Source organism: Lynx rufus, unplaced genomic scaffold (assembly GCF_022079265.1).
Source record: "Lynx rufus isolate CCGP_SWC_20201006 ecotype Redwood Valley unplaced genomic scaffold, mLynRuf1.p SCAF_9, whole genome shotgun sequence".
Lineage (NCBI taxonomy): Eukaryota > Metazoa > Chordata > Mammalia > Carnivora > Felidae > Lynx > Lynx rufus.
The window spans coordinates 96,145,448-96,171,008 of record NW_025814897.1 but is presented as its reverse complement, the minus strand read 5'-3'; the positions used below and the strand labels follow the sequence as shown (position 1 = coordinate 96,171,008).

The 25,561-nt window shown below is 38.9% G+C and overlaps 1 protein-coding gene across 1 annotated transcript in view; it reads right to left on the bottom strand.

The window, feature by feature from the left end:
• Positions 1-2,174: 2,174 nt before the first annotated feature.
• TTC17 (tetratricopeptide repeat domain 17) overlaps positions 2,175-25,561 on the bottom strand; it is a 128,833-nt gene continuing 105,446 nt past the window's right edge. The window contains exons 23-25 of the mRNA XM_047070224.1: positions 7,199-7,318; positions 5,421-5,564; positions 2,175-3,341 (exon numbers count right to left, since the gene is read on the bottom strand). Of these exons, the coding sequence (XP_046926180.1) occupies positions 3,210-3,341; positions 5,421-5,564; positions 7,199-7,318 (396 nt within the window). The 3' untranslated portion in view covers positions 2,175-3,209. The remainder of the gene's footprint in view (positions 3,342-5,420; positions 5,565-7,198; positions 7,319-25,561) is intronic.

Genomic DNA, 25,561 nt, shown 5'->3' with positions numbered 1-25,561 from the left:
GTGTGGAGGTTCCTCAAAAAATTAAAAATAGATCTACCCTATGACCCAACAATAGCACTGCTAGGAATTTACCCAAGGGATACAGGAGTGCTGATGCATAGGGGCACGTGTACCCCAATGTTTATAGGAGCACTTTCAACAATAGCCACATTATGGAAAGAGCCCAAATGTCCATCAACTGATGAATGGATAAAGAAACGTGGTTTATGTACACAATGGTATACTACATGGCAATGAGAAAGAATGAAATACGGCCTTTTGTAGCAACGTGGATGGAACTGGAGAGTGAAATAAGTGAAATAAGTCATACAGAGAAAGATACCATATGTTTTCACTTTTATGTGGATCCTGAGAAACTTAACAGAAGACCATGGGGAGGGGAAGGAAAAAAAAAAAGGTTAGAGAGGGAGGGAGGCAAAACATGAGAGACTCTTAAAAACTGAGAACAAACTGAGGGTTGATGGGGGGTGGGAGGGAGTGGAGTATGGGTGGTGGGTATTGAGGAGGGCACGTGTTGGGATGTTGTATGGAAACCAATTTGATGATAAATTTCATATTTTAAAAAAAAGGAAGAGGGAGAATAATAGATAAAGCCCAAGAGGTGAGCCAGTGTGTGTGTGTGTGTGTGTGTGTGTGTGTGTGTGTGTGTGTGTGTTTGGTAAGGCTTTATATGTCCTTTCAAGTCACTAGTTTTAAGGACAGAAATGACACAATCTGACTTCTGTTTTAACAGGTGTCAGGATTACTCTAGGATTTTTGTTTGTTTTGACTTGATTAATTGGAAGCAGGAAACTCAGATGGGAAGACCAAAGTTAGACAAGACTCCTTGGGAAGGATAAGGAATTCAGTTTTGGACCACGTGAAAATATGGAGTAGACAGTTGGACAAATGAGTTTAGGGCTAATAGGCATCTATCCATGCCTGAGGTATGAATGTGGAAGTCATAAGCACGGAGACAGAATCCGAAACCATGTAACTGGATGAGATCACTAAGGATGGGAAAGAACACAGAGGGGAGCAGAGATGTAAACACTGAGGACCAGGGAATTCAAGCATTATGGGGTCACCAGTCCACATGCCCAACAAACAGAATTCATTCCTGATGAACAAGAAATCATTGTGCGATTTGAAAAGAATACTGAAAATGTTCCAGTAGTTAAAACAAAGACTAGCATCCACCAAACAAGGAGAGATCATGAAACATGAGCAAGCAGATATGATAAAAAGAGCCACCCAGAAATCCTAAGAGTGAAAAATATCATTATTGCAATAAAAATCTCAATGGGTAAACAGTAGACTAGACACAGCTGACGAGTTAGTGGATTGGAAGACAGAATCGAAGAAACCCACTGGAGTGAAAAACAGAAAGATCAAAATTTCTTCGGGTGGCATTTCTATTAAATACTCTCAAGCTCCTCCCTTCCAGCTAGGAATCACTGTTGGAAGCAGTTTTTTGGTTTTTTTTTAAGTTTGTTTATTTCAGAGAATGAGTGAGTGGGGGAGGGGCAGAGAGAGGAGAGAATCCTAAGCAGGCTCCATGCTGTCCAGCACAGAGCCTGACATGGGGCTCGAACTCATGAACCGTGATCATGACCTGAGGCAAAACCAAGAGTCGTACACTTAACCGACTGAGGCCCCAGGCTCCCCAAGCAGCCACCAAGCTTTTGGATCAGGGTCCAGAAATGGAACAGAACTCTTTAACGTGAAGGAAAAATCATTTATTTCTAGAACTGGGAAAAGATTTGGTGGCAGGCCTGAAGATCCCTGCCAACAAGAAGAGCTAACGTTCACTGGCTGCGTAGTGTGTGCCCGCCCACGACATGACCCTCACCAAGGTTCTCCATGACGCTTACATGGATGAACTTCAGGATCAGTGCTCACCCTGAGGGGATGTGACTTTGTGACTTAGATTATTCTTCCTTTCCCGGGAAGGTCAATTATATACCCAACTCTGAACACTTGCTGATTGTGCATCTTTGCCGGTCAAATGTATCACGCTGATAAGTTCATCAGCCATACAATCTAGCGATGGATTATTTCTCTCCTCACCTTGCTGTTGTGGAAAGAAAGATAAAGATGACCCAGGATTTGAGAGGATCAGATCCAGAGTTATCATTGGCTTCAGAGCTGTCCACGTTAGTCTGGTTTTGAAGAAAAAACACGCTACAGACCTATTTTGCTCATAAACAACTTTTATTTTTGTTCTCAGTATGTGCCCTTGAAGATTCCAAAATGTCTGGAGTTTCTGACTCTCCTGGGACCAGAGGGAAGAGCACTGTATGGAAATACTCAACCTTGGTGCGTCGCTCTCTCCTGAGGAGCTAAGTCTGAAGGCCTCAGAGAGAGGGAGCACACACTCACACCTTATTCCAAGGCGGGTAACACAGTGAACAAAGAATTAGTAAAACATAGACTCGGTCTGTAGAGGGCTTCAAATATACATATTCTATATATATAAACCTGTTATATAGGATTTCAACTTATTGGTTTCCTTGTGATTTGTAAGTAAAGTACAAATGATATAGATGGTGTACACGGCTGATTTCCCCTTCTCAGCCCCCCTCCCTCCCCAACATAAATAACATCACAAAGGTCAGGTGATCCTAAGAGTTTCTGTTGTTGTAAATATTTTGTTTTAAAAATCATTTCCCCTTCCTCCCCTGCAAACTACCTCTGAGAGTTTGTAACATAGCAGCATGGAACGGACGCGACCGGGGACAGCATGGATCTAATGGGGAGAGCGCACAACGTTGCTTCTCACTGGCACCAGATGGGCTTTTGCATTTCCACTGACAACAGAGGCTACGACAGGAAGCAGAGAATGTGCAACGCGGTTTCATCCTCCGCCCGAGAGGAGGAGGCTGGCTGGACCACTGAAGAAAGCCCTAAAGGCATCGAGGTTTTGGAGACAGAGCGCAGCTCCAGAAACGTCTTGGCTCAGTATTTACACGGTATCTTTCGGCTGCATTTTCCTTTTGAGAAATCTGTGTTGCGGAGGTTGGCTGGGGGAAAGAAGGAACTTAAAAACAAAACAAAACCAATTCCCACATATGTAAAAGTCCTGTTTTAAGTCTTACTCAGTTATTCTCACACACGTCATTAAAAGTAGATACTGACAATGATTGGTTTCTTTTCTTATTTTTTTTTTTTTTTAAGAGCATGAAGGGAGAGAGAGAGAGAAAGAGAGAAAGAGAGAGAGGAGGGATGCACTAGGGAGAGCGCCGTCCCTTCTTCAGCATTAAGTGACACTGGATAGTCTGGATTCGGTTCTTGGCCGGAACAAACTCAGGCTGCAGCTTCAGTGTCGATTCATACCACACCAGTGCTTTTTCAAACTCTTCCTGTGAGAGGCAAAGGGACAGACGTGAGAGGGATACCCAGCTAAATATGTGTCATCACTGGTTTCTTCTCGAGAAGCACCTCTGTGCCAGTCGCAATCCTGTTGTATTTTCTCAATAGGTCTACATCTCTGAGGAAAACTCCGAGGTCTGGAAGGAAACAACTACCTCCACCCCCAAGGTACAATATCACAAAGAAAATGAAGGCAGAGCCCAAGAGCCAAAATGGAAGGGGAGACCACCTTTACAAAAGTCTGACCCAACACTGGGAGGCATCCTGGAGGTAACAGTGAGAGCCATCATTCCTGAGTACCTGCCCTGTGCCGGGCCCTGTGCTGGGTGCTTTACAAAATCCCTCCATTTAATCCTCACAGAAACTTCTAGAACTATGCCTGGCAAATGCTCCTTATGCATCTGCCTGAAGTTTTGTTACTACAGCTAGAGAGATGGAAGTAAAGTCAGGTATCTCAAAGTCAGGTATTTTAGATTTTCAAACAGCTTTTTTGTTCTCTCTAGTGTTTAAAAATACAAACATTGTTTGGAAATGATCACGGCCATTTTGAAGGCATTAATCTTTTACGTAGACCAACACTCTCAAAGAAGAGCCCAAACCAACTGGTTGAATGACGCCTCCTAGGCAAGTGAGAGGCAGAATTTCTCATTCACAGTAGCAAATTTCACATTTACTGGGGACAAAAATAGATTCTTTGATTTTAAGAAGCAGAGAGGGAAATCTGCACATTCAGCAATACCTACCTGGCCAAATTATACTTGCCGCCTTTCAAGTCAAGGATGACACATAAAACTTAGAGCTTTAAGCTGCTTATTCTATTAGCCTTTACTGAGAATACCTTGGGTATTGCCCCATGTGAGACACCCAGCTTTAGATGCAAGTGCAAGGCATGATCCTAATGTTAAATTCAGCTATGACAGCTTCTAGAGGACCCCTGGGATTTTAAGTTCTGAAATTGGTCCTTGTTTCTGACCAGAACAAGGGTTCCGGATGATGGCTTTGGTATTTTCTCAGTAAATGGGATCCCATGTAACCAGTGGCACTCCAGCATTCATTAAACATTTGAAGAGACCTGGTATGTGCCAAACACTGTGAAGTGCTAGGAACGGAAAGATGAAGAGGAGTCTCTTCTCCAAGGAGCTCCTCGTCTAGGGGGAGAGACGGACACTTAAAAAAGATTATAAAACAAGGTGAAAATGTGGCAAGAAAAACATGCACAGGGCATCATGAGTGCAATGGCAGGTACCTAGCCCAACCTGAAGGCAAGAGAATACGAGTGTTTATGTCCATGTGAGCATTAGGTAAGTTTTTCTGGCTCCAGAAAACTCTGACACTATTGTTAGTGTTAAATTCATGTGGAGGAGCTACACAGTGCAAATACTTAGGTGAGTTTCATGTACTATATTTTTATCTTATTTTTAAAAATGCTTATCTATTTATTTTGAGAGAGAGAGAGAGAGAGAGAGAGAGAGGGAGAGAGAACAGGGGAGGGGCAGACAGAGAGGGAGACCTAGAATCCCAAGCAAGTTCCATGCTGTCAGTATAGAGCCTGATGAGGGGCTTGAACTCATGAACCATGAGATCCATGACCTGAGCCGAAATCAAAGAGTCAAAGGCTTAGTTGACTGAGCCACCTGGGAGCCCCTTATGTACTGTATTTTTTTTTTTTAATTTTCAAATGTTTTTATTTATTTTTGAGACAGAGAGAGACAGAGCATGAGCAGGGGAGGGGCAGAGAGAGAGGGAGACACAGAATCCGAAGCAGGCTCCAGGCTCTGAGCTGTCAGCACAGAGCCCGCCGCGGGGCTCGAACCCACGGACCGTGAGATCATGACCTGAGCTGAAGTCGTATGCTCAAGCGACTGAGCCACCCAGGTGCCCCTATGTACTGTCTTTTTAATGCACAAACCCTTTAGCCATAAAATATACCTTTGGTGGACCTAGCAATTTCAGACACAAAATGTACAGGAAACTGGAGGACACTGATAGTCAAGGAAGTTTTGCAATCAAAGGTGTGCCCGGGAGAGAGGGGCAGAGTCGGTGTGCTCTGCCCCCACTACCAATCTCACCATTGCCACGTAGACGTTGCCCAGCGTGAAGTGGTTCACAGCAAAGTGCGGCGCGATCTCTACTGCCATGGTGGCTACTATGACAGCGTCGTTCCAGAGCTTGGCATTGTGCAAGATATTAGCCAGGCTAATCAGGGGCACATCCTGGGAACAGAAGGAGAATGGTGAGAAGGGAAAGATACTGGTTTTTGAGCTTTCATTCTTAGTTGTTCATAAATAATGCAGTAGGTTTTTCCTGGTCAGTGACTGAGTAATGCAACTGAACCTGCTGGTCTTCTATTTGCTACTGGCCTGTGATAGATAAGGCGATTGTGCGAGAATATAAACCAATGCATTACTTCTTTCATTAGGAAAGTCTAGCCTCAAAACACAAAGCAGAAATGTCAACTGAGTAAACAATCTGCTTAGTGAAGTTGGTGGTTTACATTCTGGTATAAGCTCCCATCTTGTTGCAGATTGGTAATAAACGGCTCATGGACTGACACCTGTCCACAGACCACACACTCTGAGTCATGCTGTCACAGAGTCAAAGTGCCTTCTGCAAGGTCCACAGCATCATCTGCTTGAAGCAGGGGCTGGTGAACTTTGGCCTACAGGCCAAATCTAGCTGGCTGCCTGTTTTTGTAAGGTTTTATTGGAATGTAACCATTCCCATTCTTTTACGTATTTCTGTGGCTGTTTTATGCTACCATGGCAGAACCGAGTGGCAAGAACAGAGGCCGTCTGACCTACACAGCCTAAATTTCTTAGCGTGTGGCCCTTTACAGAAAACATTCTCTGACCCCTGACCTAGAGTGTTGGCCCTTGCTGCTGTCTAGCAGTACAGAGCACAGGATGATAGGCTGAACAAGTAGCGACACTTTTATCATCACAAATATTTATGTCCTTTAAATGTGTTACCCAAGCAATTACCACCTGAATCACACAGTCTGGAGTTCTATAGGAGATACAGAAGACACAGGAAAGGAGGACCCCTCTGTCCTTACTGGACACTCGCAGAGCGCAGGGCATTATGTGAGGCCACAGAGGTCTCATAACCTGCCCAAGGTCACAAAGCTACCAAGGGGCCCAGCTGCATTTGGAACTCAACAGTGCCTAAAAGGAAAGGTGAGCTCCTTCCACCACTCATGAAGACATGAGCCATGTCATCAGGAAGTAGGAGATGTGGAGATTAATGCAGAACTCAGCACATGTGGACACAAATGTGCTGTTAAAAAGCTGAACATTCTCAGTCATCATAACTACAACTGGCATTTTTGAAAAGACTGATGTTACACTGAGTTAGCAGGGCTTTTTGAAGTTTTCGTTTTTGTGGAAAAGGTGAAGTCAGATGAAGACCAGGAACTGGCCGATATATAAGAAGAGATGGAAACTGCTTCAGTTTCTGTGTCTGGAAGCAAGCTTAAGTCAGCAGTCTAAGCAAAACAAGTGTAACAGGCTTCCAGGCCTCTGGGGATGAGCTAAACCCAGAACGACTTGCAGGGTGACAGGCTGCCTAGGCCAGTATGTTTTATGCCAGGTGGCTCTGAATAGAAAGAAACACCTTCCAGTGATTCTGAAGACCTTCCCCCAAGTCCCCATTCGCTGAGGCAGGAAGGCATGGTGGTGGGTATAACGTCCAGGCTTGTGGTAGCATAAGTGGGGTCATAGGTTCTTCTAGCCTATGCTATTTTGCCACTTTCTTACTGGCTAAGAATGAGGACGGCTAGTTGAAACCTCAGAATAAACAATGGAAAGGACCAAGAGACAGAAATTCACACCTTCTGAGTCCCACTCACCTTCATCTGGTGTGGAGCATAGTGGAGGGCCTGGCGGAGGCAGTCAATTGCCTTCTTTCCTTGGCCTTTTACTCTCCAGTAGAGGGCTGCCATGCTGGAAAGGACCCAGGATGTCTGGTTCTACAAAGGAATGGTCAGTTGAAGCTGGTGTCTCTTAAACATACGAATTTACCACCAAGACTCAGAACAGTAACATGCATTCATGACCACTGAGTACTTACTAGGTGCTGGAGGCAGCCACACATGTGCATCCTCAGTAACCCTAACAGCAATCCTACGAGGTTAATACTGATATCACAGCCTTTTATAGATAAGAAAACTATGACTCAAAGAGATTGTCTTGTCCCAATCCGCTCAACTATTAAATAGCAGAACTATGTTTCATGCCCATGATCTTTTGGAATTAAATTTACTTAAGTTTTTGAACAGGTAACTCATTACATGTTTCAAAGACCAGAAGGTATGCAAAGTTATACAGTGAAAAGTCTCCTTCCCATTCATGTCTCTATTGTATACAAGTAAACAGTATTTTTAGTTTCCTATGTAACTTTCCAGGGTTTCTTTATGCTTTATATAAGCAAATATGAATACAGGTTGATACTCCCATCTTTTCATATGAGGTCACGTATTACTTATATAAAAGGTAACATTCACTTGCACTTTGTTTTCTTCACTAAACAATACACCTTGGAGTTCTCGCCACATCAGTGTATGGAAAGCCTCCTCGTTCTTTTATTATCAGCTGCATTATTATTCATTGTATGGATGTTCCATTATTTATTTAACTAGATTCTTATGAATGAATACTCCTCTCTCCCCCAATTTTTTACTATTACAAACATCACTGAAAAAATAACCTTAGGTATAGTTTTGCATTTGTGCCCGTGAATTTGTAGGATACATTTCCAGATGTGGACAAGGGAATACACGTCATTTTGATAGATACCATCACACTGCCCTCCATAGGACTGTAACAATTCCTCACCAGAAATACATGTGTCCCTGTTTTGTTATAGCCTCACCACAGTCTGTTATTAAACTCTTGGACTCTTGGAGAGGTAAAGAATGTGGTTTAAATCTGCATTTCCCTTCTTATGAATGGAACTGACCATCCTTTCATGTTTGACAGCCCTTTGTATTTCCTTTCTGTGAAGTAGCTGCTCTTATATTTTGTTAAGAGGCCTTTATCTTCTCTATTTGAAAAAGCTCTTTATTTATTAGAGAGATTAGTTCCCTGCCTATGATATGAATTACAGATACATTCTCTCAGTTTTCTGAAGTCCACTTTTGGACCTATGGTGCTTTTTGTGATATAGATTTTGATTTCTGCGTAGCTCAGCTTATTAATTTGGATGGTCTCTGGATTTTCAGTTGTTGCCGAGAAGGCCTCAGATTATCAATAAATTTTACCATGTTTTTTTCCCCCAGAACTTTTATAGTTTTATTTTTCACATTAAAAATTTTTTTAATGTTTATTTATTTTTGAGACAGAGACAGACAGAGAGCGAGCGAGCCTGGGAGGGGCAGAGAGAAGGAGACAGAATCTGAAGCAGGCTCCAGGCTCTGAGCCGTCAGCAAAGAGCCTGACCCAGGGCTTATACTCACAAACCCTGAGATCATGGCCTGAGCCAAAGTCGGATGCTTAACCGACTGAGCTACCCAGGTGCCCCTTATTTTTCACATTTAAATCTTTGATCCATTTGAAATTTAACTTGGTGTTAAAGAAAAGATATGGCTCCAATTTTATTTTTTTCCAGATGGCTACTAAGTTGTCCCAATAATATTTAATGAGTAATTCATCCCTCCTCCCACACCAAGATGCTACCTCTACCATACACAAAATTTCAGTACTTAATTTAGGTCTCATTTTGGATTTTCCTTTTGATGGATGGACTCTCAGCCAATACAGATGAAGCAATCAGAAAACTTACCCTGCTTTCTACTTTCTTTCTTTCTTCTAGTCTAATTTTTTGGCAATTTTATCATTCTTCGTTGTCAGGGCATATAGTATTTATATTCTGTTCTATCACTCTATTTCCCACTTTTGTTTTCCAATTGGTTCTGCAGTTAAATATATTCACTGATCATTGACATTACTTTTGTGTGGCTTCCCCAATCATCTTGTGGTTGGCTGAGGTTCAGCCCAATACTGTTGATGGGAACAATATTCTTTGCGATTTTTGTTATGGGCTGAATCGTGCTCCACCAAAATTCATGTTGAAATCTCAACCTTTCGTACCTCAAAATATAACTGTATTTGGACAGAAGGTCTTTAAGGAGGTAATTAAGTTAAAATGAGGCCGTCAGTGTGAGGCCTTAATCCAACACCACTGGGTTTCTATGAAGGATTTATAGAAGAGGAAGAGATACTTCAGGGTCGTGTGCACAGGGGGATGACCCTGTGGAGGGGCGGTGAGAGGCTAGCCATCTGAAGTCAAGGGGGGAGGCCTCAGAGGAAACCGACCCTGTCAGCACCTGGATCCTGGACCTGTGGCCTCCAGGAATGTGAGAAAACACATTTCAACTGTTTAAGGCACCCAGTCTGTGGTGCTTTGTTACGGTAGCCCTAGCAAGTTAATATAACCATATGTGTTCAAAACTTTCTGTCTGCAGCCTTCATACCTGAAGGACAGCTGGTTGGATACAAAACCATGGCTCCTTCTTTCCTTGAATAATGTGTTGGCATTCCTCCATTGCTACTTGGCTTGGATGACTGCTGCAGAGAAATCTGAAGCTGCCTGATTTATTCTCCCCTCAGTGATTTGATCCTGTTGACTGGCTCCTCGAAAGGATTCTTTTTTTAAAACTAAAATGATCTTTCTTTAATGCCAATATTTCACACATACAAAAGAACATATTTATATAATTACGTGTATACATAGTAATCATATAAAAATATATACTTCTGCTATAAAGCATAAAATAATGAATATCCCAGAAGCTACCACCCTAGTGAAGAATGAACTTGCATCTACCTGTGTGTGCCTTCCCTGTTCCATCCTCTTGCCTTTTCTTCAGAGACACACACTATCCTAAATGCTGGGTCTGTTATTCCATTGCTGTTTTAAACACTGTCCCATCACTCACTCACACACACACACACACACACACACGCTTCAACGATATTTAATACTTAGTGTGCTTCTTCCTGTGCATTATAACAGTGGTATAATACTGTAAGGAGTCTTCTGGGACTTGAAGTTTCTACTCAACACTATTTCTAAAATTCATCCATGTTGTGTATAGCTTGTAGCTCATTCAACAGCTTTGCTGCATGGTTAAATGTCCACTAGGTGAATATACTAGAATGTATTTATCCATTTTCTGTAGATGAGGGCTCTGAGTTACTTCCTGTTTTTACGTTTCCTGTTGCAAATAAAAGTGCAGAATTTCTCCAGTGTAGAGTAGACATCCAGGAGTAGGATTGTTGGTTCACAAGATATGCAAATGTCCAACATAACATGAGAATGTGAAAGTGTTCCCTAAAGGTGTTATACGATCTATAATCCCATCAGCAATGTATAAGAGTGCTTCTTGCTTTATATCCTTTCTAATTCTTGGTATCATCAGTGGGGGTAAAAGAGCATCTTACTGTGGTCTTAGTTTGCATTTACTGATCATTAGTGAGACTAAAAATTGTTTCTTGGTGTTTATTGGCCGTACACATCTTTTTTTCAGTGAAATGTCTGTTAATATCTTTTATATATCTTTCCATTTTATTATTTATCTTTCTCATCAATTTATTTATATGTTCTGCATATCAGTCCTTGTAGGTTGAATATGTTATACATTTTTTCTCTCTGTCTTCTAATTTAAAAAATGTCTTCAGGGGCGCCTGGGTGGCGCAGTCGGTTAAGCGTCCGACTTCAGCCAGGTCACGATCTCGCGGTCCGTGAGTTCGAGCCCCGCGTCAGGCTCTGGGCTGATGGCTCAGAGCCTGGAGCCTGTTTCCGATTCTGTGTCTCCCTCTCTCTCTGCCCCTCCCCCGTTCATGCTCTGTCTCTCTCTGTCCCAAAAATAAATAAACGTTGAAAAAAAAATTTTTATAAAAAAAATAAAAAAAAATGTCTTCAATTTACAAAAATGTAAACTTTAAAAATAGTTGAACTTATTCATATTTTCTCTTCTAGTTTGTGCTTTTATATCTTAAGAAATCATCTTATATTCCAAGGCCAGAAAGATCACCTCCTACATTTTACTCTAATTAAAAAAAATTTTTTTTTAATGTTTATTTATTTTTGACAGAGCACAAGTGGGGGAGGGGCAGAGAGCGAGGGAAACAGAATCTAAAGCAGGCTCCAGGCTCCGAGCTGTCAGCACAGAGCCCAACATGGGGATCGAACCCACAAACCGTGAGATCATGACCTGAGCCGAAGTCGGATGCCCAACCGACTGAGCCACTCAGGCGCCCCTCAGGTGCCCCATTTTACTCTAAATTTTAAAGTTCTGTCCTTGATACTCATGGGATTCCTTTGTTAAGTGATGAGGTGAGGATGGAATTAGCTCAGCACTGCCCAGCACAGCTTCCTGCAAAACCCCCTCTCTCCCTATTGATCCTCCACGGTCCCATGTATGTCAGAGTCGACTTCTGGGCTTTCTATTTAGTTCCTCCTGGTCATTATTTCTGTTTATCCTTGAGCACATGGCATTAGGTCTTGCTTTATAATTTTTCATAAAGGTGAGGCAATTCTCACACCCTAATTTTTTTGAGTGTCATGTCTATTCCTTTACCCTTCCATATAAATATAAAGGTCTGCTTTTCAAGTGTCATAAAAAAAAAAAAGCTTGTTGTTATTTTGATTATAACAGCATTGACTCTATAAATCAAACTGGGGAAAAGTGACATGTTTATGATGTGTGTTGTCTTATCCATGAACATTATATATCTCTCTGCTTATTTAGGTCTTTTAAAATGCCTTTCAATAAAGTTTTATCACTTTGTGCAGACAAGGCATACAAATTTTTGTTAGATTTACTACTGGGAGGTTTATATTTTTGTAACAATGGAAATACATTCTGAAAATTATGTTTTCTAATACTTTGTGCTGCTATATAGAAATGCAGTTTTTTTATCGACTTTATAGGCAGCCATCTTGACAAAAATGCTGTTATTTCTTTAAAAAAATTTTTTTAATGCTTATTTATTATTGAGAGACAGAGAGAGACAGAGCATGAGCATGGGAGGGGCAGGGAGGGGGAAGACACAGGCACAGCTGTCAGCACAGAGCCTGATGCGGGGCTTGAACTCACAAACCGCGAGATCATGACCTGAGCCGAAGTTGGAGGCTTAACCAACTGAGCCACCCAGGCACCCCAAAAATGCTGTTAGTTCTACAAATTTGTCTGTAGCTTCTTCTGGGTTTGCTATGTAGATAATCACATCATTTCTCAATAAGATTTTGGGTTTTTTCTTCCTAATATTTATGCCATTAATTTCTTTTTCTTGATTTACTGTACTTGCTAGGACTTTTTAAATTTTTTTAATGTTTATTTATTTTTGAGAGAGAGAGAGAGAGAGGGAGATATAGAATTTGAAGCAGGCTTCAGGATCTGAGCTGTCAGCACAGAGCTGGATGTAGGGCTTGAACTCACGAACCGCGGGATCAGGACCTGAGCTGAAGTCAGATGTTTAACTGACTAAGCCATCCAGGTGCCCCACTAGGACTTTTGATACAAGTTTGAAAAAACAGTGGTGATGGTGGGCATTCTCTTTTCTGATTTCAAAGAATTATTTTAAATATTTCCCCCATTAAGATTCATCTTTGCTGTAGATATTTTGTTGATTCTTCTCATCAGATTAAGGAAGTCCTGGTCTATTCTTAATTTGCATTAGCTTTACATCATGGATGGTATTGCAGAAATGCAATCTATTGAAATAATTTCATAATTCTTTAATTTGGTTGATGAAATACAAGGTTTGCCTAAAGTTAGACCAGTTTTGTATTTCTGGAGTAAACCCAACTTGATCAAGGTGCACCTTGTTAAAGAAAAACATACGCAATTGGATTTAGTCTGTTAATATTTGGCTTATGGTTTTGATACCTATGTTTATAAGTGACCTTAGTGTATTACTTTTCTTTTGCATAATGTCTTTGCCTAGTTTTGCTTTCAAGATTACAGTAGTCTCATCTCAAGGAATTGGGAAATTGTTCCCTTTTCTGCTGTCCAGAAGAGTCTGTTTATATTGAAATAGTGTAATTCTCAAAAGTTTGGTAGAATTCACATATAAAATCAATAGACCTTGCTGTGTTCTTTGTGAGAAGATTTTTTAAAGACACTGCTTTCATTTGAGTTATAATACCCAAATCAATTTGGGTAATTACATTTTTCTAAAAATTTGTCTTCTTTACAATTGTTTTCAAATTTGTTGGCATAAAATTGGTAATTGTATCACTGTCTTATCTTTTTAGCTGTTGCTATGCTTCCCTTTTTACCTCAATCTTGGTTATTTATGCTTTATTTTTTCTTGATTAATTTCGCCCGAACAGTGCTTCAAAGAAACAACTTTTGGACTGTTGATTTCTATTTCATTGATTTATGCACCTAATAATAGAACTTAAAAATGCTTACATAATCACTAAATTCTACTCCTGAAATCATTATTATCCTACATGTTAACTTGCATTTAAATAAAAACTTAAAAATACATATATATAAATTAAAAAAAAAAAGAAGCATACCATGGATACCAAATAGCCATTGATACACACACACACACACACACACACACACACAAAGCTTAAATCAGAGGAAGTCTAAGTTGGATGTTTTAGTAAAAATATAGGACGCTTATAGCTTAGTACTGAGGGTAAAACAGTATATTTCTTATATAGTAAGATATGGGTAAGACCTTACTATGGGTAAGATAGCATATTTTGAGAACTTGGTACTTTTTAAAATTTTTTAAATTTATTATTATTATTATTTTTTAATTTATGTCCTAGTTAGCATATAGCGCAATAATGATTTCAGGAGTAGAATCCAGTGATTCATCTCCTACATAGAATACCCCATGCTCATCCCAACAAGTGTTCTTCTTAATGCCCCTTGCCTGTTTAGCCCTTCCCCCGACCTGCAACCCTTCCAGCTACCCTCAGTTTGTTCTCTATATTTTAAGTCTCTTATGTTTTGTCCCCCTCCCTGTTTTTATATTATTTTTGCTTCCCTTCCCTTATGTTCATCTTAAATTCCACATATGAGTGAAGTCATGATATTTGTCTTTCTCTCACTAATTTTGCTTAGCATAATACACTCTAGTTCCATCCACATTGTTGCAAATGACAGGATTTCATTCTTCTTGATTGCCAAGTAATACTCATTGTATATATATACCACATCTTCTTTATCCATTCATCCATCAATGGACATTTGGGCTCTTTCCATACTTTGGCTACTATTGATAGTGCTGCTGTAAACACTGGGGTGCATGTGCCCCTTCGAAACAGCACACCTGTGTCCCTTGGATAAATACCTAGTAGTCCAATTGCTGGGTCGTAGGGTAGTTCTATTTTTACTTTTTTGAGGAACCTCCATACTGTTTTCCAGAGTGGCTGTACCAGTTTGCATTCCCACCAGCAGTGCAAAAGAGATCCTCTTTCTTCACATCCTCACCAACATCTGTCATTGCTGCCTGAGTTGTTAGTCATTCTGATAGATGTGAGGTGGTATCTCAGTGAAGTTTTGATTTGTATTTCCCTGATGATGAGTGAAGTTGAGCACTTTTTCATGTGTCTGTTAGCCATCTGGATGTCTTCTTTGGGAAAGTATCTATTCATGTCTTTTGCCCATTTCTTCACTGGATTATTTTTTTGGGTGTTGAGTTTTGAGAAGTTCTTTATAGATTTTGGATACTAACCCTTTATCTGATATGTCATTTGCAAATATATTCTCCCATTCCATAAGTTGCCTTTTAGTTCTGCTGATTGTTTCCTTTGCCGTGCAGAAGCTTTTTTTATTTATCTTGATGAGGTCCCATTAGTTCATTTTTGCTTTTGTTTCCCTTGCCTACAGAGACATGTTGAGTAAGAAGTTGCTGCAGTTGAAGTCAAAGAGGTTTTTGCCTGCTTTCACCTCTAGGATTTTGATGGCTTCCTGTATTGTGTTTAGGTCTTTCATCCATTTTGAGTTTATTTTTGTGTATGGTGCAAGACAGTGATCCAGGTTCATTCTTCTGCATGTCACTGTCCAGTTTTCCCAACATCATTTGCTGAAGAGATGGTCTTTTTTCCATTGTAAATTCTTTCTTGCTCTGTCAAAAATTAGTTGGCCATATGTTTGTGGGTCCATTACTGGGTTCTCTATTCTGTTCCCCTGATCTATGTGCCTGTTTTTGTGCCAGTACCATACTGTATTGATGATTACAGCTTAGTAATACAGCTTAAAGTCTGAAACTGTGATGCCTCCAGCTTTAGTTTGCTTTTTCAGGATTGCTTTGGCTATTCAGGGTCTTATGCTGGTTCCATACAAAGTTTAGGATTGTTTGTTCTAGCTCTGTGAAGAATGCTGGTGTTATTTTGATAGAGATTGCATTGAATATGTAGATTGCTTTGGGTAGTATCACCATTTTAAAAGCATTTGTTCTTCCAATCCATGAGCATGGAATATTTTTCTACTTTTTGTGTCTTATTCAACTTCTAATAAGCTTCCCATACTTTTTCAGTGTATAGATTTTTCACCTCTTTGGTTAGGTTTATTCATAGGTATTTTATGGTTTTTGGTGCACTTGTAAATAGGATCAATTCCTTGATTTCTCTTTCTGATGTTTCATTATTGGTTGATAGAAATGCAACTGACTTCTGTACATTGATTTTTATATCCTGCAACTTTGCTGAATTCACGGATCAGTTCTAGCAGGTTTTTTGGTGGATCTTTTGGGTTTTCCATTGAGAGTATCATGTCATTTGCAAAGAGTGAAAGTTTGACTTCCTCCTTGCTGATTTGGATGTCTTTTATTTCTTTGTGTTGTCTGATTACTGAGGTTAGGACTTCTACTACTATGTTGAATAACAATGAGACCTCGGTTCTACAAGGTCGATAAATCAACAGCTGATTCTGATAGCATATAGTGAGTCATGTAAACACTCTGTGCAGTTCTGCTTTCACAATAATAAATAAATGTTAGAGTGCAACAAAAAGGATGGAGCTAGAGTATACTGTGCTAAGCAAAATAAGAAAGAGAAAGACAAATACCATATAATTTCAATCGTATGTGGAATTTCAGAAACAAAACAAAAGAGCAAAGGGAAAAGAAAAGAGGGAGAGAAGCAAATCAAGAAATAGACTCTGAACTATAGAGACAAAGTGATGGTTACCAGAGGGGAGGTGGGTGGGAAGATGGGGAAAATAGGTGTTGAGTATTAAGGAGGGCACTTGTTGCAATGAGCTCTAGGTGATGCATGCAAGTGTTGAATCACTACGTTGTACATCTGAAACTAATACTATATTATAAGTTAACTAGCTGGAATTTAAATAAAAACTTAAAAAAAAAAGAACTTGAAAATGCAAGAATCAAAAACTGAGAGAAGACAAATTCAGAATTATAGTTGTAGATTTCAACATGCTTCTCAATAACTGATAGAAGAATTACACAAAAAAGATCAGTAAAGATAAAGAAGACACAAACAATATTATCAAACAACTTGACCTAAATGACATTTCTAGCATACTCTAACAGTAGTATTCTTTTCTGATGCACATGGAACATTTACCAAGAGATCATATTGTGGGTCATACAACAAGTCTGAATAAGTTAAAAAGAATTTAAGTCATACAAACTATGTTCATTTACTGCAATGGGATTAAATTAGAAATCAATTAAAGAAAGAGATCTGGAAAATGCCCAATAGTTGGAAACCCAAAGAACATACTAACTTACCGATCAGAGAAGAAATTAGGAGGAAAATTATAAACTATGTAAAACTGAATGAAAATGAAATATGACAAAATTTGTGATGTGCAGCTAAAGCAGACACTTACATTAGAAAAGCAAGGGTTCAAACCAATAACCTAAGCTTCCACATCAAGAAACTAAAAAAACCCCAGGAAATTAAATCCTAAGCAAGCAGAAGACAGGAAATAATACACAACAGACATCAATGAAAGAGAAAATAAAAAACAACAGAGAAAAATCAATGGCTCCAAAACCTTGAGTTCTTGGTTCTTTGAGAAGATCAATAAAATTGATAAATTTCTAGTCAGTCTGATCAGGAAAAAAAAAAAGAGAAAAGACACTAAGTACCAATATCAGACAGAATTAAGAGAAGTATGTTACTACAGATCCCACAGATACTAAGAAAATGAGAAAAAAATATTATGAACATCTTTATGCCCATAAATTCAACTTAGATGAAGTGGAAAAATTTCTTTAAGGACACAACTAATAAAACTCACTCAAGAGAGGGGCGCCTGGGTGGCGCAGTCGGTTAAGCGTCCGACTTCAGCCAGGTCACGATCTCGTGGTCCGTGAGTTTGAGCCCCGCGTCGGGCTCTGGGCTGATGGCTCAGAGCCTGGAGCCTGTTTCCGATTCTGTGTCTCCCTCTCTCTCTGCCCCTCCCCCGTTCATGCTCTGTCTCTCTCTGTCCCAAAAATAAATAAACGTTGAAAAAAAAATTAAAAAAAAAAACTCACTCAAGAGATAATTGAATACTTTTACTAAAGAGATTGAATTTGTTAGAAATCTCTCACAAATAATCCTGGCCGAGATGGTTTCACTGCTGAATTCTATCAAATATTTAAGGAAGAAATAATAGCACTTCTCTATAAACTGTTCTGGAAAAATGAGGAGAAGGGAGCACTTCCCAATTCATTATACAAAGTCATTATTAAGAACAAAATTAAACAAAGTATTACAAGCAAAGAAAACCACAGATTAACACACTTCATGAATACAGATTCTGACACTGATTGGCTCATCAATAGTGGAGAAAGGTATTTATGCTGGTATTTGTCAATTTCTTTCAGTAGAGCAATCTTTTTTTGCTTTATGTATTTTGAGGTTATTGGGTATGCTAAGTTTAGAATTGCTATTATCTTTCTGGTGAACTAAATCTTTTATCATTAGTCATTTCCTCTACCCCTAATAATTTTTTGTTTTGAAATATGTTTTTTTCAGGTAATTAATGTATCTACTCACTTTTGATTAGTATGTATCCGGTATATCTTTTCCCATTTTTGCAACATTTATGTTTTAGGTATGGCTCTTATTAAAACATGTAGCTCCTTTAAAAATTTCCAATTTGACATTATTGTGACTGTTCCATTACAGATTTTAAGATTGTTTACTTCTTGGATTCTATTGGTTCTTATCAATTTTTTTGTTGCTCTTGTTCTGATTCTTTATTGCGCCTTTTCTCCTCCATTTTGTCATTTCTTGCATAAGGTTTTTTTGGTTTTTTGTTTTTTTGTTTTTTTTTTGGTCCTCCCCTTTCTACCTTCATAATTTTATCCTCACAGGTTTGGGATTTGTGCATTCTTTTTAACAGTTAACCATAAATCTTCACTCTATTTAACTTAAAGTCCAAGCAATATATTAACTCACTCCTCAACATTAAGAGAGCCTTTGAACACCTTGACTCTGGTTACTCCACCTTCAAAGGTATGTTCTATTTTGTCCAGTATTTTAGTTCAGTCATTTCTCTTAAAATCCCACAAATTATCCTTTTCTACAGACAGTGTCTGTCTGGGTTTGCATACCTATATCATTTTATTTGCTTAGCAAATCTTTTGCCTGAGACAATACTTCTTTGGCTTTCATACAGAGAAGTTCCCTGAGGTAGGACTCTTGGTAGTAAACTATTACCAGTTTTTTATTTTGAAATACCTTATTCTATCACTGTAAGGCACACAATTCTAGGGGGGCACAGTATCCTTTCAAAACTATCATCTGGGGGCGCCTGGGTGGCTCAGTCGGTTCAGTATCTGACTCTTGATTTTGGCTCAGGTCATGATCTCACGGCTCGTGAGTTCAAGCCCTGTGTCAGGCTCTATGCTGGTGGTGTAGAGTCTACTTGGGATTCCCTCTTCCTCTCTGTCTGCCCCTCTCCCTCACACTCTTTCTCTCTCAAAATAAATACACAAACTTAAAAAAAAAAACCTATCATCTGGCTTAGAATGTTGCTATGACAGGCTGTCATTTGAAACATCATTCCTCTGTATGGCAGATATCTCTGTCTAAATTGTTCTTCACTGATGTATCCCAAGCACTTAAAAAGTATTTGGCACACAGTGGGACTTTACTACATATTTTTTGAATGAATAAATTCATGCACGCATGCTGTGATACATATGAAGTGATCAGATGTAAATGCCAAATTTTATAGCCTGCTTTGTGGTACTGTGACTGGAACTCTGCAAACCGTATTTCTCCTTTGCTAGAGGCTTGTTAGGTTCTGCAGATGTGCACACTGGGAAATTGGCAGGCAAGAGGGAGAAAGGACTTTTTCTTCCTGTTTGCGTGTTGCTCCCATCAGTGTTATTTTAGCAGCAGCAGCAGCACTTTGCACTTGAAGACCCAGCCTCACTACACCCCTTCACAGTCCGGCTGTGCTCCCTCTTCAGAAGCAGAAGCTCCACTTGCCAGAATTCCTGTGAACTCCTAGATTTTGGAAAACTTCACTGCCCGCCTGGGAGCCAGGCCCAGCAGTTGGTATCTCTGGCTTACCCCAGGAGCTGTTTCCTTTTTTCTTTTTCACCCTTCCACAAAAACGTAATCAATTCTCTAAATTAAATTGGCTCTTCTGAAATACCTAATGTCGTTTCCAGTTTCCTGACAGTACCCTGACTGAAATACATTTTAAAAAAAAATTTTTTTTAATGTTTTTATTTATTTTTGAGACAGAGAGAGACAGAGCATGAAGGGGGGAGGGGCAGAGAGAGAGGGAGACACCGAATTGGAAGCAGGCTCCAGGCTCCCAGCCATCAGCCCAGAGCCCGACGTGGGGCTCGAACCCACGGACCGCGAGATCGTGACCTGAGCTGAAGTCGGATGCTCAACCGACTGCGCCACCCAGGCGCCCCTGAAATACATTTTTTTAAGATGATCTTTGCCTTTGCTGTTTTACTATATATAATGTAGCTGTGCATGGATGTCTTTGATTTATCCAGCTTGGAATACAGCATTATTTCCTGAATCTGCTGATTCACTCATCTTTCTGTCTCTGTAATATTTTAGGTAATTTTTTACACAAAGCTTGCAATTCACTGGTTATTTAATGGTATCTAATTCACTCACTTGAGTATTTGACCTAAATAAGTATATTTTTAGTTTAGGGTTTTTCAACTTATACAAACTCATTTCTGATACGCTGTTTGCTCCCATTATGAGATAACATTCTTAAAAGTTTTTTTTTTTAAGGTTTATTCATTTATTTTGAGAGAGAAAGAAGCACAAGCAGGGGAGGGACAGAGAGAGGAGAGAAGGAATACCAAGGGGACTCTGCACCGTAAGTGTGGAGCCTGACATGGGGTTCAAACTCATGAACCCCGAGATCGTGACCTGAGCTGAAGGTGGACGCTTACTGACTAAGCCACCCAGGGGCCCCTAAATGCTTTATAATGAAAAATTTCAAATAAAATACAATGTAGAACTTCCATGCACTCGCCTATCAGCCAGCTTCAACGCTTATCAACTCACGGCCACTCTTTATTTCATCTAAACCCTCATCCATATTAATTCGAAGGAAATCCCTGACTTCATATAACTTCATCAGTAAATTTTCCAGTGTGTACCTCTTAAAAACCACATTTAAAATATAAGACTAATAAAGTTCACCTAAAATACTGAAAATTATTTTTTAAGATCATCAGCATGCAGCTTGTACTCCTATTTCCCCTGGTTGTCTTGCAAAAGTGCATTTTGCTTTTATAGTTTGAATCATAATCTAAATAAAGTCCATATGTTGCAACTGGTTAATGTGTTCGTTAAATCTCTTTTGATCTCTAGGGTTCATCTTCATCTAATTTTTAAAATTTTTGAAGAAGAAGTAGGGTTATTTATCCTGTAGTTTCCCACTGACTGGACTCTGCTGATTGTATCCTCAAGGACCCATTTAACATGCTCCTTTGTCTCCTGTATTTCCCAGTAGTTGGCAGTTAGAGGCTTGACTGGATTCAGATTTGAGTTACTGGGGAGGGAATGGGGGCAAAACATTTCACAGGTGGTAACATGAACTTCCAATGCTACCCACATACCGTCTATCTGTGAATTGAGTAGCCAGTGATGTTCACTGCCATAAATTAATTAGGAGCAGCAAAACTGTAATATTCTAATTTGATAGTTTACTAGTTAGAATATTCCTATAAAAAGACTTTTTCTCATCAATTAATCATTTACCCCAAAGTATAGTTCACTTAGAAGGGAAGGAAATATGCTTATTACTTTCTTTTTGCTTTAAAAAAACAAGCTGTTCCCATGCATTGTCTAAGACAAAATCCTCCTGGTGAATTCAGGAGTTTAGATATAGTTTAATAAACGTGATGTGTCTCATCTACTGCAGTTGCTTTGTTGATTTTTGCTGCTCAAAGTGCTGCGTTCCATCTTTGGCCAACAGGAGATACACATTCCAGCTGGTTCTGAGTTCTTCGGACACAACCTTTGTTGACTATGGGAGCTTCTTTGCTTTCCCTGACTTGGTAGAAGCCATTTCTCCAAGGAATTCTGGTTCCTTTTAGTAGAAAATGGTATCTAAAGATCAATATGTAGGTACAAAGTGTGCTTACTACTACTGGGTTACTCAATGATATTAGTCTTTTCAGCAAAGAAAGTTAGGAAATGTGCAAATATACAAAAAAGTCTTGCTAGTATTTCTAATTCACGACTACAGATGTTTACTTAACATGACTACAGATGTTCACACTTTTATGTCCTTCCCCCAAACCCAAGCTCCAGTTCTCAACATCACCAACAAAATTAATCATTAATCTTGCATTGCATACACCTACAATCTCAGGACAATATCATTAACAAATGTATTACTGAAAACGGAATAAGGTTTTCTTTTGTGTTTAGGGTAAATCCCATTAGGGAGGTAGTCAAATAATGGGTCTTTTAAAGTCACTTGGGATAGTTTCTCTTGATGTGGTTATACTACTAATTGAATACATAGTTGGGCTCACTTAATTTTACTTTTAATTAGGAATTGCCTTATTAAAATCTGTTTTGTAATTATACAAAATATTTGTTTCCAAAGTCATATTGAAAAGACAATGCAGATTCAAGGAAATCTAGCTTCATGCTCAGTCTTTCCTATCCTATTTCCACCTTCCTTCTATGGAAAACCATTGAAAAGTATTTTTAAAAGTTACTCTTCCATTTTAAAATATCTGCATACATCCCCCACCTCACCATTATTTAAAAAGCAAAATAGTAATTGAAGATACGATTTTTTCCACTTTTTTTTTCTTTTTCACTGCCTATATCCTGGAGATTATTTCACAGAGATTTAACAGAAATTGTCTTTGGGGCACCTGGGTGCCTCAGTCAGTTAAGCATCTGACTCTTGATTTTGGCGCAGGTCATAATCTCAGTTGTGAGATCGAGCCCCACATTGGACTCCATGCTGAGTGTGGAGCCTACTTAAGATTCTCTCTCCCTCTGCCCCTTCCTGCTTTGCATGCATACACGTGCTCTTCCTCGAAAGAAAGAAAGAAAGAAAGAAAGAAAGAAAGAAAGAAAGAAAGAAAGAAAAGAAAGAAAAGAAAGGAAGGAAGGAAGAAATTGTCTTCATTATTTTTGACAGCTGTAGAAGACTCCATTGTGTGGATGTTCACACCCAATAAACACCCACAGAGGACTTTTTATTCATTCAGTCTCCTTCTGCTGGGCATTTGGGTTGTTGCCAGTCTGCTATTACAAATGAGGCTATAATCAAGAGCCTTATCATAGGCATTTTTGTATACATTTTTTTTTGCCAGTGTACTTTTAGAAAAGATTCCCAAAAGCTGGCTACATAGGTAAATGAATGTATAATTTTGCTAGATACAATTTGTCTCTCCATAAAGGTTATTCCATTTTGCATTTCCACCAGCAATGTATGCATGGCCATACCAATTTCCCCACAGTCTCACTGAGTCTATCAAACTTCTGGATTTCTGCCAATGTCATGGCAAGAAATATCTCACTGTAGTTGTAACTTGTTCTTTTCTTTTTTCTTTTTTTGAGACAGAAACATAGATCATTGATTTTCAGTCTTTTTTATTTTTTTAACTAATATATCCATTTAAGGGCTATAAACTTCCCTCAAGCACTGCTTTAGCTGCATCCCATAAGTTTTGATATGCTTTGTTACCATTCATTTCAAAACATTTTCTAATTTTGCTTGGGCTTTCTTCACTGACCCATGGGTTATGTAAAGGTGTACTGCTTAATGTCACCAAAATAGCTGAGGATTTTCCATCTATTCTTTTATTTGTTTTTTTTAGTTTATACTGAGAGAGAGAGAGAGAGAGAGAGAGAGAGAGAGAGAGAGGGCAAAGAGAGAGAGAATCCCAGGCGGGCTCTACACCATCAGTGCAGTGCCTGATGTGGGGCTTGACCCACAAACTATGAGATTATGACCTGAGCTGAAACCAAAGAGTTAAATGGACACTTGACCAACTGAGCCACCCAGGTGCCCCTGATCTTTATTTTTTTTTTAACTTAATTCAATTATGTTTAGAAAATATGCTCTAAATTATTTCAATATTTTAAATTTTAATTGAGGCTTAATTTATAACTCAGCTTATGACCAACACGGTAAATGATCCATATGCATTTTTTAAAAATTTATTTTAAGTAGGCTCCATCCCAATGTGGGGCTGAAACTCATGAACCTGAGATCAAGAGTCTCATTCTATACCAACTAAGCCAACCAGGTGCCTGGTCCACATGCATTTTTTAAAATGAGAATTCTGGGGCGCCTGGGTGGCTCAGTTGGTTAAGTGTCTGCCTCTTGATTTTGGCTCAGGTCATGATCTCAGTTTGTGAGCTTAAGCCCTGCATTGGGTTCTGTGCTGACAGTGTAGAGCCTGCTTGGGATTCTCTCTCTCTCTCTCTCTCTCTCTCTCTGCCTCTCCCCCGGTCTCCCTCTCTCTCTCAAAATAAGTATTTAAAAAAATGAGAATTCTGTCACAATTTAATGTAAATTAAATATAAATATATACATATATTATATATATTATACTGCCTCAGATTTGTTTATTAAATAAATTATATAAATATATTGGGTCAAATTTGTTTATTAGCAAGATGGTCTATATTTTTAATTTTTTTGTCTGCTCAGTTCTACCACCTACTGAGAGGGAGGTTGAAGTCTGTTATGATTGTAGACTCATCTGTTTCTCCATTTAGATCTGCCAGTGTTTAATGCTTGTCTTATATAACTTGAAATTATGCTACTGGTTACACATACAGTTTTCTATATTCCTGGTGGACTGACCACTTTATCATTATGAATTGCTTTTATCTGTAGCAATGATTCTTGCCTTAAATTCTACATTGTCTGATGATAGTGTAGTTATACCAGCATTTTTTGTGTAGTGTTTGTATATCTTTTTTCCATCTTTCAATTTCAACCATTTCATATATTAAAGCATATTACTTGTTAAAAAATAAAATAAAAAATATTTAAAAAGTGTGCTACTTGTGAATAGCACATAATTGCGTTCAATATTTTAACCCAGTTTGATGTTAGTACTCTAGTTGGAATACGTAGTCCTTTTGTACTTACCATGATTACTGACACACCAGGCTTATCTTTATCACTTTACTATTTATATTTTATTTTATGCATTTTTACATTTTACATATTATAGATTTCTATTTTATATTCCTTTTGTCTTCCTTTCTTGCTTCTTCATTGATCAAATGTTTTTTATTGTTCCATTTTTCTTAACTATATATTCTTTAACTGTTCTTTTAACAATTAGCCTATGGCACAAAAACAGACACACAGACCAATGGAATAGAATAGAAACCCCAGAACTAGACCCACAAACGTATGGCCAACTCATCTTTGACAAAGCAGGAAAGAACATCCAATGGAAAAAAGACAGCCTCTTTAACAAATGGTGCTGGGAGAACTGGACAGCAACATGCAGAAGGTTGAAACTAGACCACTTTCTCACACCATTTACAAAAATAAACTCAAAATGGATAAAGGACCTAAATGTGAGACAGGAAACCATCAGAACCTTAGAGGAGAAAGCAGGAAAAGACCTCTCTGACCTCAGCCGTAGCAATCTCTTACTCGACACATCCCCAAAGGCAAGGGAATTAAAAGCAAAAGTGAATTACTGGGACCTTATGAAGATAAAAAGCTTCTGCACAGCAAAGGAAACAACCAACAAAACTAAAAGGCAACCAACGGAATGGGAAAAGATATTTGCAA